General features: G+C 35.8%; 1 protein-coding gene across 3 annotated transcripts in view; it reads right to left on the bottom strand.

Annotated features, from left to right (window-relative positions):
• Nucleotides 1-17,500, bottom strand: part of LOC135217328 (alpha-N-acetylglucosaminidase-like) — a 266,886-nt gene that overhangs the window by 81,838 nt on the left and 167,548 nt on the right. For all 3 annotated transcript variants that reach the window (XM_064253128.1, XM_064253129.1, XM_064253130.1), the window contains exons 12-13: nt 9,909-10,051; nt 4,630-4,702 (exon numbers count right to left, since the gene is read on the bottom strand). In XM_064253128.1, the coding sequence (XP_064109198.1) occupies nt 4,630-4,702; nt 9,909-10,051 (216 nt within the window). The remainder of the gene's footprint in view (nt 1-4,629; nt 4,703-9,908; nt 10,052-17,500) is intronic.

The raw sequence follows: 17,500 nt of genomic DNA, 5'->3' as shown, positions 1-17,500 counted from the left end.
CTTAGGATGATAAAACGATGTGGAACTCGGTTTCCTTAAGCCATTCCAGGATCCTGGGCCAGTCTCACAATAGTAGCCTGAAGTTTTGTATCGCTTATGCTATTCTCAAAGACATGCATACATACATACATATATTATATATATATATATATATATATATATTATATATATATATATATGTGTGTGTGTGTGTGTGTGTGTGTGTGTGTGTGTGTGTGTTGTGTATGCATAAAATCACAAATATGTACGTGATTTCTTCACCAACTGAAGCCACAAGAAAAATGTTAAAAACGACGGAATGCCAGGTACTTGGCACTCTGTTGTTGCTTTTATATTTCTGGTGGATTTAGCTGATATGATATATATATATATATATATATATATATATATATATATATATATGTATATATATATACATATATATATATATATATATACATATATATATATATATATATATATATATATGTATATATATATACATATATATATATATATATATATATATATATATATATATATATATATATTATATTAAATTCTAAAGTAACTTTTTAAACTTATGATTAAAATGTTTTCTAACGCAATGGTCTGTCAAGCGTTTTATACTTGAGTAGCGGCTATGAGGTGTAACTTCCATTTGCTTTGATTGCAGTCATCTTTGCTTGATCATCCAAGGGTCGCTTTTTTAATCTCTGTATTTCTTCGTAACTTTGGTGTTCAGATGCCATTCAATCTTACTTTTTCTGTATTTTTCTTTTGGTTTAAATTCATTCACTATTTTTGAGGCAGTGAACAGCAAAGTGTCTGTTTCTCTTTTTGTCTGCTGCTGATTCCAGCAAAAGAGAATTGAGCGAATTCCAGTATTGATATCTGAATTAGGATTAAGTTTGAGTTAAAATAAAAATAAAAATGAGAATAAAATGGTTAATACTTATTTTGTTGGAAGCATGTATTTACACAGGCCTGAATACTTTCTTCACACACAAAAGGTAATTTGATAGGGAAATAATTACGGGTGTTAATTCTGAAATCTGCAGTGATATTCTTAATGAAAATATGCAGATCTACATAAAATTAAATAATGGAAAACATTTTCATTTGCAATTAGAATAAATTTTAGACAGCTGCAAAAAAAAACTGAAACTGGAAAAGGATTGTGTCGAGGGAAGTGCAGATCCGTTGTACTGCACTGGACACTGGGAAAATTCTCCAAGATATAACCACTGCTTTCACCTTTCTTCGCTGCTCCTTTTCACCACAATAGCCCAGGGGTACAGAAAATCTGGGACCTTGACCATTTCTCTTTCTTGTACGTGACCCACACTTTACTGTCACAATGCACTCCTCGTATACTTATATAGTAAGCTCTGGAGAACAGAAAAGTTATCCCCCCCCCTCCCCTCCCACTAGAGCCATTCCCTCTACAGAGAAAAGACTTAAAGAATGAGAATATATATAGTACGTAAGAGGCAAAACTCGCTTATCATCGTCTAGAGCCATTCCCGGAGGAGAAAGAGATTATCGTTAAGAAAAATATGGATAGTTGGTAAATAAAAGAGAAGAAACAATACTGTACAAAAACCAGTTCCTTTCAGTTATCATAAAAAACGGTCGAGCTTCCTGATTAATTCCAAGGAATATCATTTTTTGTGTTTATGATATCCTTTTTTAACCCTTATGGCCGGGGCAATTAATCTATAGGCATCGTCAAGAGGAAAATATTCATTTGTGATATACGTTCTAATATGATATTTTAGTAATACAATGGCCAGTTAGCACAAAAAATACTTTTATCACAACAACAACAACAACAACAACAACAACAACAACAATAATAATAATACTTTATTAAAAGTAATGGCTACTTCAGCAGCGTTACACTTGTAGAGATTCTTCTCTATTTTCCGAATAGCGGCTTTTTCCGTGCTACTTAGGCATGCTAGTAGAGCGCCTATAGAGTCATAATTGGTGTATATATTAGAATTTTACAGATAAACTATGATACCATAGTCATCAAAGTCATTAACGATTCTCTCTCTCTCTCTCTCTCTCTCTCTCTGTCTCTCTCTCTTTCTTGAAGCAAGCGAGCTTTCGTCTGCAGCTGCCAGACATCCTCGGGCTGGGAAACTGAGGGTGGACTGATCTTGGTGTGGTCACTGTGTTGTTGTTTAAGATTAAGCTGGCTTGATGCCAGCACGGGCTCTTGCTCAAGAGCACCCCGTAGGATAAGGTCATTGTGGTGTCTGTCCTCCTTATATTTGTGATCGACAGCAAGGGGTCTTCCCCATGCTGATCTCCTATTGGCTGGTGGCGGTAGGTCTTCATTTTCATTGGTGCTTGAGCCCTTTCTCCGAATTGATGGTTGCGATGCTGTAGGTCCTGCAGCCGTCTAGACCTCCTGAGTGGCGCGGTTACGTTGATGGGCATTTAGCTACACTGCGGGACTTCACGGCTAATTTGATTTTCGTTGGCTGCAGGAGTATCTCGTTTGGGAGCGTTGTCTTCCGTGGAGTTGTCGTGATCGGTGGTGTCATTGTTGGTGGAAGGTGCTGTCGACCCCAAATATAAGGAGGACAGACACCACACCAAGATCAGTCCACCCTCAGCTTCCAGGCCCGAGGATGTCTGGCAGCTCCAGACGAAAGCTCGCTTGCTTCAAGAGAGAGAGAGAGAGAGAGAGAGAGAGAGAGAGAGAGTAGAGAGAGAGAGAGAGAGAGAGAGAGAGAGAGAGAGAGAGAGAGAGAATCGTTAATGACTTCGATGACTATGGTATCATAGTTTATCTGTAAAATTCGAATATATACACCAATTTTGACTGTATTTGATCATGACCTCTATAGGCGCTCTACTAGCCTGTCTAAGTAGCACGGAAAACGCCGCTATTCGGAAAATAGAGAAGAATCTCTACAAGCGTAACGCTGCTGAAGTAGCCATTATTTTTAATAAAGTATGCTTGAGAGAGGGTCTGCCTCCTAAGTACAATAATAATAATAATGAAAGAAACAAAAACTTCTTTCAATTTTCTTCTGAAGATTGAAAAAGAAACGCACAAAATCACTGTGTAACGTGTTTACTTCCAAGTATTTACATTTAATTTTACTCCACACTCGAGTACTTTCAGGCCCTATCTGTGGCCCATTTTCAAGAGATGTTTGGGTTGTCAGCCTGGGTCAAGGCCCAGCAGTCTTCTCTTGTGTAACGTGTTTGCTTCTAAGTATTCACATTTAATTTTAACTCCATACTCGAGTACTTTCAGGCCCTATCTGTGGCCCAGAAGACTGCTAGGCCTTGACCCAGGCTGACAACCCAAACATCTCTTGAAAATGGGCCACAGATAGGGCCTGAGAGTGCTCGAATGTGGAGTAAAATGTGGAGTAAAATTAATACCAGGAACTTCGTCCCTTTATAAAAGACTAATGACTACCTCGAAAACTTAGCAACTTGATTTTACCGAAAGTTATTTCTAAAACTTTCTGTTATGTACTGACATGTGTGGCTTTCGTCACCTTTGACACATTCATATTGTTTTATAAATTTCAACGTATATGTTTGAAAGACAATTAACTTTCCAGGAACTCTAAACTTTTATTTTTGAGGGTCACCCCTGACTTATATTGGCCATGTTTGATTCATACAGGAATAAGTCGTTCCGTAACATCTCTTTTCAAAACTCACCACCACGCAAGCTTTGACATATATATAAGGGCGGAGCCTTTGTTTCTGGTCATATCATTTGAATGTTTTCATTTACATTTTTCTTGGAAGTTATGAGGTGTCAATCTGCGTTATATATCTACCAAAAAATCATAACTAAACCTTTGTCCTCTTGAATAAATCACTAAAACGGGCATTAGAACATTTAAAGCTTTTGTATAAATATCCTTGGAAATATTAGGGAACTGATTCAATTCTTGTAGTGACGTGCGTATTCGGAAAGTATGAGGATATACAGAAGTTATGAGGTCACTGACGCTCTCACGAAAACTTATAATATCTTGTAATATGTAACCAATAGAATCTCTCTCTCTCTCTCTCTCTCTCTCTCTCTCTCTCTCTCTCTCGTGTAATATATATATATATATATATATATATAATATATATATATATATATATATATATATATATATATATATATTGAGTGGGAACCATCAGGCCGGGGTTATTCCTGCTCTTCCCCTTGAGTTGCCATTTTTAATGATAAAAATAACCTTAAATACCCTCAATATGGTGAACAGTAAACACAATACATAATAGCATTAGTGTAGTATAATACTGATACCTAGCATCAGACAACAACAGGTTCTTCCAAGAACTTGCACGATACTCTAAGGGTCCCATTGATCTTCCTGACATTTGATGTAAGCATAATATATTTCCGACAATAATGATGATAATAATAATCGTTATAATATTCCAGAGGCGGCTATACCTTTCATGACATTTCAGAGATTATTAGACTTTCCATTTCCTAATGTAAGTTACTAACAGGCTTCGGAAATTCGTCGGGAAAATCCCTTGTAGAAAGTTATCATATCTCTCACTATGCATACAAAATAAAAACTCCCTTCTCTAAAGCTCTATGCAGGCATACAAGACTGGGTGTACGAATTCAAGTGATTAACTTACCATTAACAATTGCCAGGCTTCCTGAAGTTTTGTATCAGCTGAATTGTAGCGCCTTGAAGAATACGACTTTGCCCTGTTGAGAAAGAGAAGGAATTTTGAATATCTCTTCATCTTTATAACTATTCTTTTGTCTGTCCTACGGCACTTATCTCTTAGCTTTTGATTGCTTCATTTCTTCTCTTCTTGCATTTGCCATTAGAATAGATTATAGTAGGATCTAATATCTTTACTCCTTTTATTTCTGTTTCCGATATTAGCTCTCCATTTATTTTCTTATCCTTTCGGAAGTTTTTTTTTTTACGTAAGATTTCATTATAATAAAGATGCAACGATGTGTTATAGTTTCTGCTTTCATTATTTTCTGTCTGAGTTTAACTGATGTTTAACACTATATCACGTATTACCGTTTTCACCTGTGATATGATGGCTTTATTGAACTTATTTCATAACACGTAAATATATATAGCTATAATGACATAAACAATATTCCGCTCCAGCCGCAAACAGAACATCAAAGAACCGATATTATATTGCATGATGTCGCACCTGATTAAACAGGTATAACGTATATAAAATCAAACATAAGTTCCAATCATAATTTACTCCATTGTTGTGCAAATTAGGTATCAAGTGTTTTAAGAGCAAATTTGCGTGTAACCCAAAGTCTTTCAGCCTCTACGCAGATATCCTAATGAAGTAAAAGATCACTCAACGTCGACCGAGGATGCAAAGGAAACTTCAAAAAATTTAAGAAGATCAAAGCAAGCTATGAGGATGCCGAAAGGGCATCTCATACGTTTAATCCGCTTGAAAGACGAAGAAAATATTTTTGATGACCTACATTCAGAATATTCAGGTCAATAACTATATAAAAAAAAATGCAGTTTTCAAGATCAGTTTATTCATAAAACAGTTTTCATAATGAGTATGCAGATGAATATGAATTTTCTGGAGAATCTCTATAACGACAGGGGTAAAAATAGCCTGCATCATCAATCAAAGCTAAAAGTTTTGCTTCTGAAAACGTACAAGAGCTCAAAGCCCTCTTTTATAAAAGAAAAGTATGAATGGTTTTGAAAATTCTTCTTGAAATAGCGAATTTATATGAAATCCTCTTTCCCTAATAGGTGTTTAGTCTGAATAACACTTACATTTCATCTTGTCTATTCATCGTTTGGTTGTGTGTGTGTGTTTTTTTTTTATTCGCATTAACTCCTTTATATTTTTACATAATCAAAATTAATAAGGAACGCAATTACATGAATCGCTTTATATCATTCTCAAGGTTTCCATCTCTCTCTCTCTCTCTCTCTCTCTCTCTCTCTCTCTCTCTCCTCTCCTCTCTCTCTCACACCATTTTTACGTCATTCTAACATAACAGCTTACGATCATCTGACGATGGTTTGCGAGCTAGAATCAGTTTCCCAACTTTGGATTTTCCTTGACGTGTCTCCGAAGTCTCCATCAAGGCTCTGCCGACTTACAGCACACGACCTTAGAACTCAACATGTGTGCTATGCGTCAACTGATTTTTGACCGTGTTGTATAATACCAAAGTCTTCTCATTAGGTAGTCAGGGTTCAGAAAATTCTCAAAAACTAAAAGTCACATGAAAGTTACAATTTTCTCTTTCAGGATGTCATCTCTGTGTTAACAATTTACCATCATTCTCTTTATTTTAACTTTGTTAGTAGTTTAGTAGAAATGAGTAAAGACTGCATATTTGCATGGTAAATGTTTTAGAACCCCGAAACACCACACGTAAGACGTAGGACTCACGAAATCAAATATACCCATAAAATACCGTTTCCTCTTTCCTGGTTCGCTGCCACTAAGATGCTCAAATGGGTATCTTTTGCAGCTATCATTTATCGTATGACATAACGGAGATCCGTTTTTTTTTTCAGGACAGTATGGTAAAAGTGCTCTCAGAAACCGGACTGGCATTCTCTTTAGGTCATATCCTTTATGATAAATTGTTCCATTAGACTCCGAGTTTATACCGCATCAAGTAAAAAGAGTTCTATGTACATATTATCTTATACCCTTCAAGCACCATTGAGCGTTTAAAGTGTAGAGGCCGGTAAGTAGTTTTGAGGAATGTCTACCTTAAACGACAAACTGGCAGTCTACGGGTTCGATCTGTATTTTTGTCTGTCTAGCAGTAATGCAAACCACACACGCAAGCGCACACACACACACACACACACACACACACATATATATATATATATATATATAATATATATATATATATATATATATATATATATATATATATATATATATATATATATATATATATATATATATATATATATATATATAAGTCATATCACATTACCGTGATTCAAATACATACATCGAGCTACAATGTCCTGTAATATCTAATTCGCTCTACCTCGGAATTAATATATTTTCATATATGCTTAATAGAATTGGCGGCGCCCAGGCGGGAACCCAGGACACCATACAAATCCAGGAACGTCAGTGGGTAAAAGCTTCACTGACGTTCCTGGATTTGTATGGTGTCCTGGGTTCGCGCCTGGGACCAGGCAAATCTATTATCGTGTAAAAAAAATCCCCTTCAGTTAAGCATATATGAAAATATATTAATTCCGAGGTAGAGCGAATTAGATATTAAAGGACATTGTGGCTCGATGTATATATATATATATATATATATATATATATATATTATATATATATGTATATATATATATATACACATTAATATTCGATAGAAGTTTTCCTGAATCGGACGCTGTAAAGAAATTTAAGTAGATACTTTAGGTAATACGATGGCGTTGCACAGAAGTCATTGTGTATCCTCTAAACGGGACCACGTTTCAAATCCTGACCGCTACAGAGTCAAGTCACTAATCTAATACCCCTATATATATATAGAGTGAAAGTTATTCCCCGCGTATAGCGAATTCAATAACGGTATTTGTGTCTTAATAAGTTTTGCCACGTGCGTATATGACAAAAAATCATATATAAATACTCATACACACGCATACACTCACACACACACACATATATATATCTATATATATATATATAATATATATATATAAGTATCTATATATATATATATATATATATATATAATATATATATATATATATATGTATATATAAGCTCAATGTCATCTTTAAAATACTGAGGATCTATCTGCAAAAAGAAATAGCATAATATATTTCAAGTTCGGTAAAATTTAGTATCATGTTTCGCAACCATAAAATGCAAGATTAAAACGAAAAATATATTGACTGGGTACATTCATCAATAGATTAGGATAACTAACCAGAATTTTCAACCCCTGACGTTCAAGAAAATGGAGCGAAACGGTCTTCTTTACTGGCGCTTGTCCTGGGGAGAGTTGATTACAACACAGTTTTCCAAAATATAATGTAAAAACGTACCTTTAAGTAGCAATGAAGAGAAAGATATTGCAATCCGATAACGATGCATTAAGCATCAATTGAAAGAACATATTCTGACAGTCGCAACCAAGGAAAATGGTAAATACCCATCCGGTTATTGTATCTATTAAAATACTCTCGGACTGAAAAACTGAAAGTTTGGAGAATCTAGTTATTCCGAAAGTTCGTATCTTGAAAAACATACTCATAAAAGATCTTCTTGTTTATACCTATCGGTAAATACTGCCATATTCTGTAAATATTTGTTTACCTTAATTATGCCTTCTTTCTCTTAGCATATGCGCCAGTAGCAATATACCAGTGGTCCCCTCTAAAAGTTGGTCCTTCTCTTGCATCTCTACAAGGAAAATTCCCTCCCAGATTGAAAAAAAAGAAAGAAAGAGAATGGGTTTTGAGCGATAGGGAGGGAGATCAATAATTACAAAACATGGTAAGCCCAACGAGTCTAACTAGAGTAGTAGGCCTAGGAAACTAACGTTATAAGGAGATAGTTTTGCATTTTTTCATTAACTTCTGAATATTAGTTCCTCACTCTTGTTAAAAGTATGATGAATGTAATTACGAATTTTTTTATTTTGACCTGGGGCGCCCGCCTTCCCTGGAAATCGCTGACGGCCTCCAGGTTGGGAATCACTGCAACAGACCATGTTTCCGTGAGAAGTTGTTCATTTACTTCTTATTTACTGTCTCCTGCTGGAACTGCTGAATACTCTAATATTTATTCTTTTAATTCATAACAAAGACCCTCAGCTGGTAATCACTACTTTCCTTTAAACACAAATACTTGGTTTCACTTACTGAGAAAGCAATATGCAATGGAAGTTGCGACATTTCCTTGATCTTTCTGATTCTGCTTCAAGTGATTTCCCATCCTTTCTTAAACTGTCCCTTGCTTTACTGACACCATGAGAACAGCGTGTTCCTCATGTGTGTGTGTATATGCACATATAATACACACACACATATATATGGGTGTGTGTGTGTTTGTGTGTGAGTGTGCGCGCGCGTATTATGAAAACTTATATCTTGGTCGAATTTAGATACATTTTTCTGGACCTGTAACAGACCATTCCTCTAACTGGCAACATAAAAGTTCAACTTTGTTTTCGGCTGAAATGCATGAAATCGCCACGGCAAAGATCGCCCGCACTGAAACTCTAACTTCTCGAGATATCGATATTTCCACCGAAACCCTTGAAATCTACAAAAGGGAAAGAAATCATTTCGGTTTGCATAAAGAATCCTTCACTGATTCCTTTGGATTACTGATTGAGGTCTTCACTGAAATGCGAATAGGAAGTCGAAGAATTTTCACTCTCAGTTGTATGAATTTAATCATTATGTATATATATATATATATATATATATATCTATATATATATATTATATATATATAAAACGAGGAATAAGAGCAGAGCGGAACTTTAACTAACTCTGTTCTTATAATATTCGAATTGAGTGACAGTACTGCGAGTACAAACTTAGTAAGATGTTGATAGACGTACCCTTTCATACCATGTTATGAGATTTTAAAATTGAAGGAAACGCTGCCTGATCCTGAGCTAGAGGCACAATAAACGGATGGAATAACCGGGTTGACATTTTGTTTTCTTATAGTTAAGAGTCTGTTTTTTCTTAGACAAATTTGTGGGCAGCCATGACTCATATAAGGCTACTGCTGCGAAGAAGCCAACATATTAGAGTGCAAAAATTAAACCGAATTCAGAAAACGCTAGAATGAAGAAAGAGTAAAAATGTGTAGAAAAGGAAGACAAACATAAGAGGGTAATCTTCCTCTACTTTGCAAGACTTTTTTATTTTTTCGCTTACCAGTCAGTGATGTTGGGGGCGGTGGTCCTCCAGGCGAGCTCATTCATGAGATCGTACATCACATAGTTCTGGTTGATGCCCTCAGGTGTCAGTCCAGTTCCTACTATGGTTACATTCGGGAAGGCCCTTGCCTCCATCATGTTCTGGAAAGAACGAAAGAATCAAATCCACCATTTGTAAGCTTTTTGACTCACCATAGGCATCCCATAATTTAAGCTTCGTTAAGTAGAGGGTTTGTGATCCTTAATATTGAAAAACCAGACCTCGTTGTTTCCTAATCTCTCCTTCCTTTATCCCCATCTTGCACGATTTACTCTAAAGGCCATTTTGAGTTACAGACAAGAAAAGAGCAAAATATAATATATTTGTTGTTGTGAAGTACTAGAAAACACTATGGATAAACTTTTGTTACAAAATGTCATCATATTAAGCTAGAATAAATGTGCTGCTTCACGTCTGGTTATGCTGGAAAGTCTATTATTGTCACTGTCAGATGACGGCCCATTTTGACACAATTGCTTTGACCTCGTTACTGGTAATCATTAACAGGGATAAAGTCGCTTTTCCAGGGTTTGATTTTGTTCAAGTTTCCCGTATTCACCAAATTTAGATGATTTTTTTCATAACTTAGAGATAGATTGGTTGCATACATATGTCATATAACCTTGTGATTACTCGTGCAATAAAGATAAAATATTTTTCACTATGTTGAATAATCAAAAGTTAAAGGCATATTTCATAAGATTCTCTTCTTCAATTTTCCATGCTATAGACACCAGTAAAATTAAAGTGTAATGTATATAATAAGCACAAACTACAGAAAGGACTTTCAGCAATGCAGAAATTTTTCACAGACAATTGACATCGATAATAATTACCCCGACGTTTCTCCCTGTGACTAACTGCTGGATGTTGATGCACTGAATCGCAATAGATGTTCTATCTAATGTGTGTCTTTGTAGTCGATTAAGATGCTACTGATCTATTCAAAAGTCCACTCATATCACGTCACGAACCTACCCCGCCGCTCAGCAAGGCTGCTGCAGCAGCGATGCCATTTTGCAGGCTGCCCTGCGGCAAGAGGCAGCTCCAGCACTAGGCTGGCCTAATCTAAAATGAACGAATGAGTGAGACTATCACCCATAAGTTTCCTCCTCAGACAATCAGAGGAATACAATAACATTGAAAAAACAATCATTAAAAAGACAGAAAAAATTATATAAAATGAATGCAGCTGATGCAAGTATCTGCTCTTTACATTAATAGTTTCAATTTTGTGTTAATTTTGTTTTAATGGTAGTCTACTAGTAAGCTAACTATTTATCAGTGCCAGTCATTTTGTTGAAGAATACGGCCTCATATGTCACAACTGTAAGTTAATTTTACTATCAATAGCGAGGGTAAAAACTCTCTATTTCTATAGTGTTAAACAATATCTCGACGTACACTGTCATGATGACTCAGAATATCTCAGGCATTCAATAAATGGAAATAAATTTTTCCTTAAGTAACTTATATATATATAAATATATATATATAAGTAAATAAGTAAGTGTTTTTAATTCCTTGAGAGGCCGACCTATCGAATATTTTGAATGGTCTCCGGTTGGCTCCATGAATCTCGAACGATTTTTCGTGTTCCCGTTTAGGAATGACGTTTCTCGGGGGTATACGGCTCATCTAATCCTTTCATGCTGTTAGTCTGAATTTGTCTGAATATGAAATTCTTTATGAAACCTTTAGGATTGATAAATACTTCTTAAGATGCATTAGTCATGACATATCAGCAAGGCAATAGATATAATCTATTGGCAAAGCATCAAACAACGTGACCCTCCTGCGTTAATAGCTGGTCATCAATGAACAAGGGAAGGATGCGTTTATCATGAAACGCCAGTATCATCCCATTATTTGAGAGTACGGTTTCAATATACCATTGATCTTAACTGCAGCAATCTGAACCTTGAATGGCTTCCCATATTTCATATGGTGATAAGATTTCCTTGTTCTTCAGGAGAAGCAAGATGCATATATACAACTGATGTTCTGTTAACATTTGACCTTTCCTTACAACAATTCTTACAAGTTTTGGACGGTAGGACTTTGCACTGACCTTCCATTTCAAAATGCTTGCATGCTTAGACATGCCCAAGCACGCATGCGCACACACACACACACGCACGCACACACACACACACACATATATATATATATATATATATATATATATATATATATATATATATATATATATATATATATATATATATATATATATATCAAGAGCGCTTGCGGGCGGAGATGTGTCTCTGCTATTTATTTTCCAAGTCAATTACTCCGTTTGACAAAAGATAAACGAAAATCAATCAAACTTTCTTAAGCTTTGGTAATATTTCTCAGAAACTTGCTGCATATGTCGTTTGTTATTTCCTTCAGCTACGCTAAAAATATCCCATCCTAGTTCTTACGCACAGGCTGGAAAATCAACTTCCTGACGTAGTTTTCCTTGCCTTGTGTTTGACCACCCATTTGCATCAGATTTCCTGTGGAAGCTGAAACAACTTGAATGTTAGCGAGTTTGTCACCACATTAAACTGTCCTTTTTTTTTTTAAGTAACAGAATCGTTTTAATAATTCAATCACGCAGCATTTCGTTGGTCAACTGAAGAGTGGCTGGGTATTTAGCTTTCATCCAAAATTTGAAATTTAATCTGTACCTTTTAAAGAAATATTAAGACATTTCAATATGTGTCCATTTATTCTGGCAACCAATTATTATTATTATATTATTATTATTTCAGTAGATGAAACCTATTCACATTGAACAAGCACACAGGGATCATTGACTTGAAATTCAAGCTTCCAATGAATGTTGGTTTCAACCTCCCACCGCAGACCCCACACTGCGGCAGTAACTGATTATGATACAGAGCCGGCGTTTTTTCATTGCCCTCGGGGTAGACGCGAACCCGGGAGGAAAATCGAAAATGCAATTCAATAAACGGATATTCCCACTGAACGTTCGGAAACGTAGAATCGCATTAGTAAGGGGAAATTAAGTTCTCGCAGACGAGTGACTGAATCTAGCTAGCACCGGCGTTTCTCGGTCAGTCATTCTATTTTCCCACAGGAACTCTCACATATATTGTGCTTTCGTCAAAGCTCCACCTGTCCCACATCACTTTTCCACTCTGTGTCTCCTGCTCTTTATTTCAGTTCCTATTCGGCAAAAGGAGGTGGAGGTCTTCCCGAGTCAGGGGTCGAATAAGGCAGGTTTATTTATTGCATCGTTTTTAGTTTCGATGAAGTCTTAGAGAGGCACTTGCGAGTGGCCAGAGAAATTGGCTTATTTTTTTCAATATTTTTAAGTTTGCAGTAAATTTCCACATTTCAAATATTTCATTTTAGATTCCCGTTTTCGATCATTTTTTTTGTGTGTGGGGGGGACGGTTGGTTATGGGTCGAGGGCCTCCTTATCTCTACTATATATTAAAATTCAATTCATCCGGTAATCTAGATTAGCTTTGTAGGCGACTATGGATGGTTGAAGCAGCTGTCGCCTTAGTCATGAGTAAATATAGCGGTATGGTAGTGGTTTTGGTTTCCATCCTGAAGACTGAAAAAGCATTGGAGATTAATCTTACAAGTGGATTAAAGAAGCTTCGTGTGCAGTGAGGGAAATCCTGCAATGTATATTTCGGTGACTGGTATATTTGGATTCTGAGACACCGTCAAAGTAGTGTCAGGAGAAGGTTTCCACCCAACGTTGCCGTTTTTTATTCACAACATTGGCTTTTAGCAGTGTCACCATACGCAGTTCTTTTTTGGGTTAGTTATGATTTAATGGTTAGAATGCGGAAAAATTATGGTTAGACTGCTTATTTTCCGATGAAGAATTATTTCCCGTGACGTAAATAAAATACACGTCATTAGCTTATCATAAAGTATTTTTGACGAAGAAAAATAAAGGACTGCAATAAAATTTATTTGTATAGATAAGCAGGATATGTTTTATAACTATTTTCATGATAAAACATAAAAAGGCACAGTGAATTTTATTCCTCAGTTCCGTTGCCTATGGTCGGAAAAGCTACTGAGGGTTGCCAGATGTCTCCAGAAAGCCACACTAGTAGACGAAATTCCTCAAAACGGCAACCCTGGTTCCACCTGCCTTGGCAAAGTTGCAACAGTTGGGGGAAGGGAGATGATGACAGTGACAAGGTTGCGCGCCTTTAAGTGTGTGCACTAGGCCACAAAAAAAAATTATTGAGAATATTTTTGGCAACGTTCCAAGGTCTGGATGGCTCACGTCATATCAAACGAATGAGAAAAAACAAAAGTTTGGCTTTATTGGCTATAACATCATGTGCAAACTTTCATGATTTTCAGTTTCTGAATCTTGGGTGGTATTAGTAACTTGAGTTACAGTTACCCTCAAGAAATTCCTTTATATGATGTCAATGATGGCATGGAATATGAAATACAGAAGCTTTAGAGTAGAGTAATCACTGCGATATTTTTCCAATGCAATTTCGCTTTAAAACTGAAGCAAATAACTCAAGTCAGTATCACAATTAGGAAGCAGGATGTCAGTATTTGCCACATAGTGAAGCCTCGACGAAAGTTTTCCGGCTCTTTTCTTACAGAGATACTGTTCTTAAATGGAATTCATGATGAAGTTAACAAAGAAAATACTTTGGAATTTTTCAATACCAATTTATATGGAAATTTCTTAGATGAGGCCCTTTTCTCCATCCTTGTTCCAAGAAACTCAATGAAGACTTTTCATATCGCATCGAGACAAAATAAAGTTATGGCCTTATTTTTTCACAAAAGAAAGGAAGAAGTCTTCTTCTCTCGTCTATTGTTCGTTTTCTGTTCATTCTTTCTTTCTTTTGCGGAACAATTAAATTTTTTTTTTAAATGTGGTGTCCTCTGTATCTCTAATATCATAGTCGGAGACTTCGGTATCAAATAGAAAGCCTTTTGGTGAAGTTACATATTCATTGTAGTTTAATCATTGGGTTAAATGCCGTGTTAAAAGGGCTCAGTCTTTGATAAATCGAAGGAATACACTTTTAGATCAAATGAGCATATACTATACATATATAGAAATATATACGTAATATACACATATATACATATGTATGTATGCATGTGGTCTATATGCTCTACATACTTTTCCGAAGTAATGAGTCCTATGTCTTTCTCCGACCAACCAACACTTCAACTTTATGCAGGAAGTTTAGCTCAACAGCTGATCTTAAGCAAACTCCATACTTCACTTATTTGTTTCACCTGTTAAGTGATTTGCCTGTTCCATTATTCTAATAATCAATCATTGCATGGACACTCATGTCTATGTAGTTTTAATCATTTGTAAACCTCCGTCACCTGCGGTTACATTCATAGTTTCATCTTACTGGCTTCTGTCTACCCTCATAACCTTATTCTTGTTACATTTATTTTCATTTTACATCCCTTATGTTACCAGTTTTCTTGTCAGTCTTCTCTGTACCGAACCAACACTGTATCACTGTAAATATCAGTTTTTCCACGCGTACCAGGTCTTCTGCATCACTTCATTCACTGAAACACTAAAAAGATATGGAAAGATATCAAACCCATCTCTCAGACTTACTTTTATATCAAACTAGTCACTCTCCCATCAACATATTCTAAAATCAATTCTACTTTCATCATGTATATTTATGAATGCTCTAAACACAATACTCAGGTAACATTTAAAACACTCCCAAAAGATCCGTCTATTGGCCTTTTCAATTCATTTCGAGACCATTTATACTTATTACCCTCATATTTCCTCAAACTTTTCCCCATAATCTTCAGAGTAATGCATTTGTAATATTCCACCCATCCTCAAAGTCTCCATGACATTAAAATCCTCTACCACTTCACTAACTAACTCAGTACCACCGTCATGCAGAATGCATCACTTTTTGTCGCTCCACGTCATGTACACACACTGACATAGCCCTTCCGTCTCACTATGGCCAAAAACCCCCATCTTTTTCTGCTTCAGTAAATTAACTATCATTCATCCACGCAAATTTAAAACTGCAAGACTCAGTATCTCACTATTCTACATCTGACTCCATGCCCAGGCCATTAGGGATTTTCCTCATTATACAGAGCTGTGAGAACACTTTTATTTTCATTTCCAAGTATCCTACACGAGTCAAAGAGAATGTTGGTCTCAGGACAATATATATTCATATATAGGCTCAAAATACGTACGTTTGGTTGCAAGTGCGCATGCGTGTCTCGGCATGCGTGTCTGCTTCTCTGTCTGGCAATTGTCTTTTTACATGAACAATAATTACCAGCAGATGAAGGTACTTAGAACTAGGGAGGAAGGTGCAGATCAAACACCCTATGTTCCATTCTTCCATTCTAGATATATAACTTTATGAACGTTGAGTTGATGGAATATTAATTTCTTTTACATGAATATGAATATATTTCCTCCTACAGTTCCAATATGAATATGTGAGTCTAATATAAAGCTACATAATCTCCAATTCAGATAACTTGGCACAGTTCCCTTTGACTGTAAAATATTAATATTTTAAAACAATTTACATCGTCAAAAGCTATAGAATCGAATAAATTTCTAAAATTGGTTCCGTTTCAGTTATATAACAAATACAAATCAAGTTTATTATGAGTTCAGTCTAACACAACACGGAAAACAGAATGATCTTGCGAAGCTTTTGCGATTTCGTTATTCCCACAAGAGGTAAAAAATGATTTATCCTTTAGTCCATTGTATTGTATAACTTTGATAAAAGTATCAACTTACAGAATCAACACTTTAATTTGCTCACCTAATATAAAAAGTAACACAACACTCGGGCAGACTCTCGTTCCCTAAAGACATATATAAACAAATATTTATTCATTCATTTAATACCTTACAGTGAAATATTAGAATTTTTCTCTAAGGCTGCAAACAAGCACATCATATAGGTACAGTCAGAACGACATCCTCATTCAAACCATTATTATATGGGAAAAATTAACTGAACTCATGATTCAAAAAGAAACAAAACCAGCTACTGGATTCCCCCAACATCTCTGTCTTTCGCTCTTTAAGGTAGATAATCCCAAATGATCCTAGTCCCTTATCGACGTAGTCTTGGTCCTCCCACTAACTCAGAAAACCTTTTATTCCGACACTGATCGAAGAGACTTGCGGCTTCCTTTCGTGTAGTTTGTTTATATTAAACTGATTTGTATCTATATTACAAAAAATCTTTAGAAGTCTTTAAAGTACAATATCAATTATATGTTGCGCGTGAGAGAGAGAGAGAGAGACTGTAGGCTAAGCAGACATATGTTGCGTCAGATTGCGTATTCGAAGAGCATACACCATTGGAGAAATTTGTGTATAGTGTCAGAAGTCAATACTTTGATACCTTGTAGAAGTTTCGCTAGCCACGTTTTAAGTCTCTCTCTCTCTCTCTCTCTCTCTCTCTCTCTCTCTCTCTCTCTCTCTCTCTCTCTCTCTTGACTGTATCATATGACTTTTTTCACACTGATATTCTTAAAGCTGTCTCCTCTTTATGAAA

The sequence above is a fragment of the Macrobrachium nipponense genome, chromosome 7, assembly GCF_015104395.2.
Source record: "Macrobrachium nipponense isolate FS-2020 chromosome 7, ASM1510439v2, whole genome shotgun sequence".
NCBI classification, from domain to species: domain Eukaryota; kingdom Metazoa; phylum Arthropoda; class Malacostraca; order Decapoda; family Palaemonidae; genus Macrobrachium; species Macrobrachium nipponense.
The sequence above is the reverse complement of the archived record's forward strand: the minus strand, read 5'-3'. Positions and strand labels throughout refer to the sequence as shown.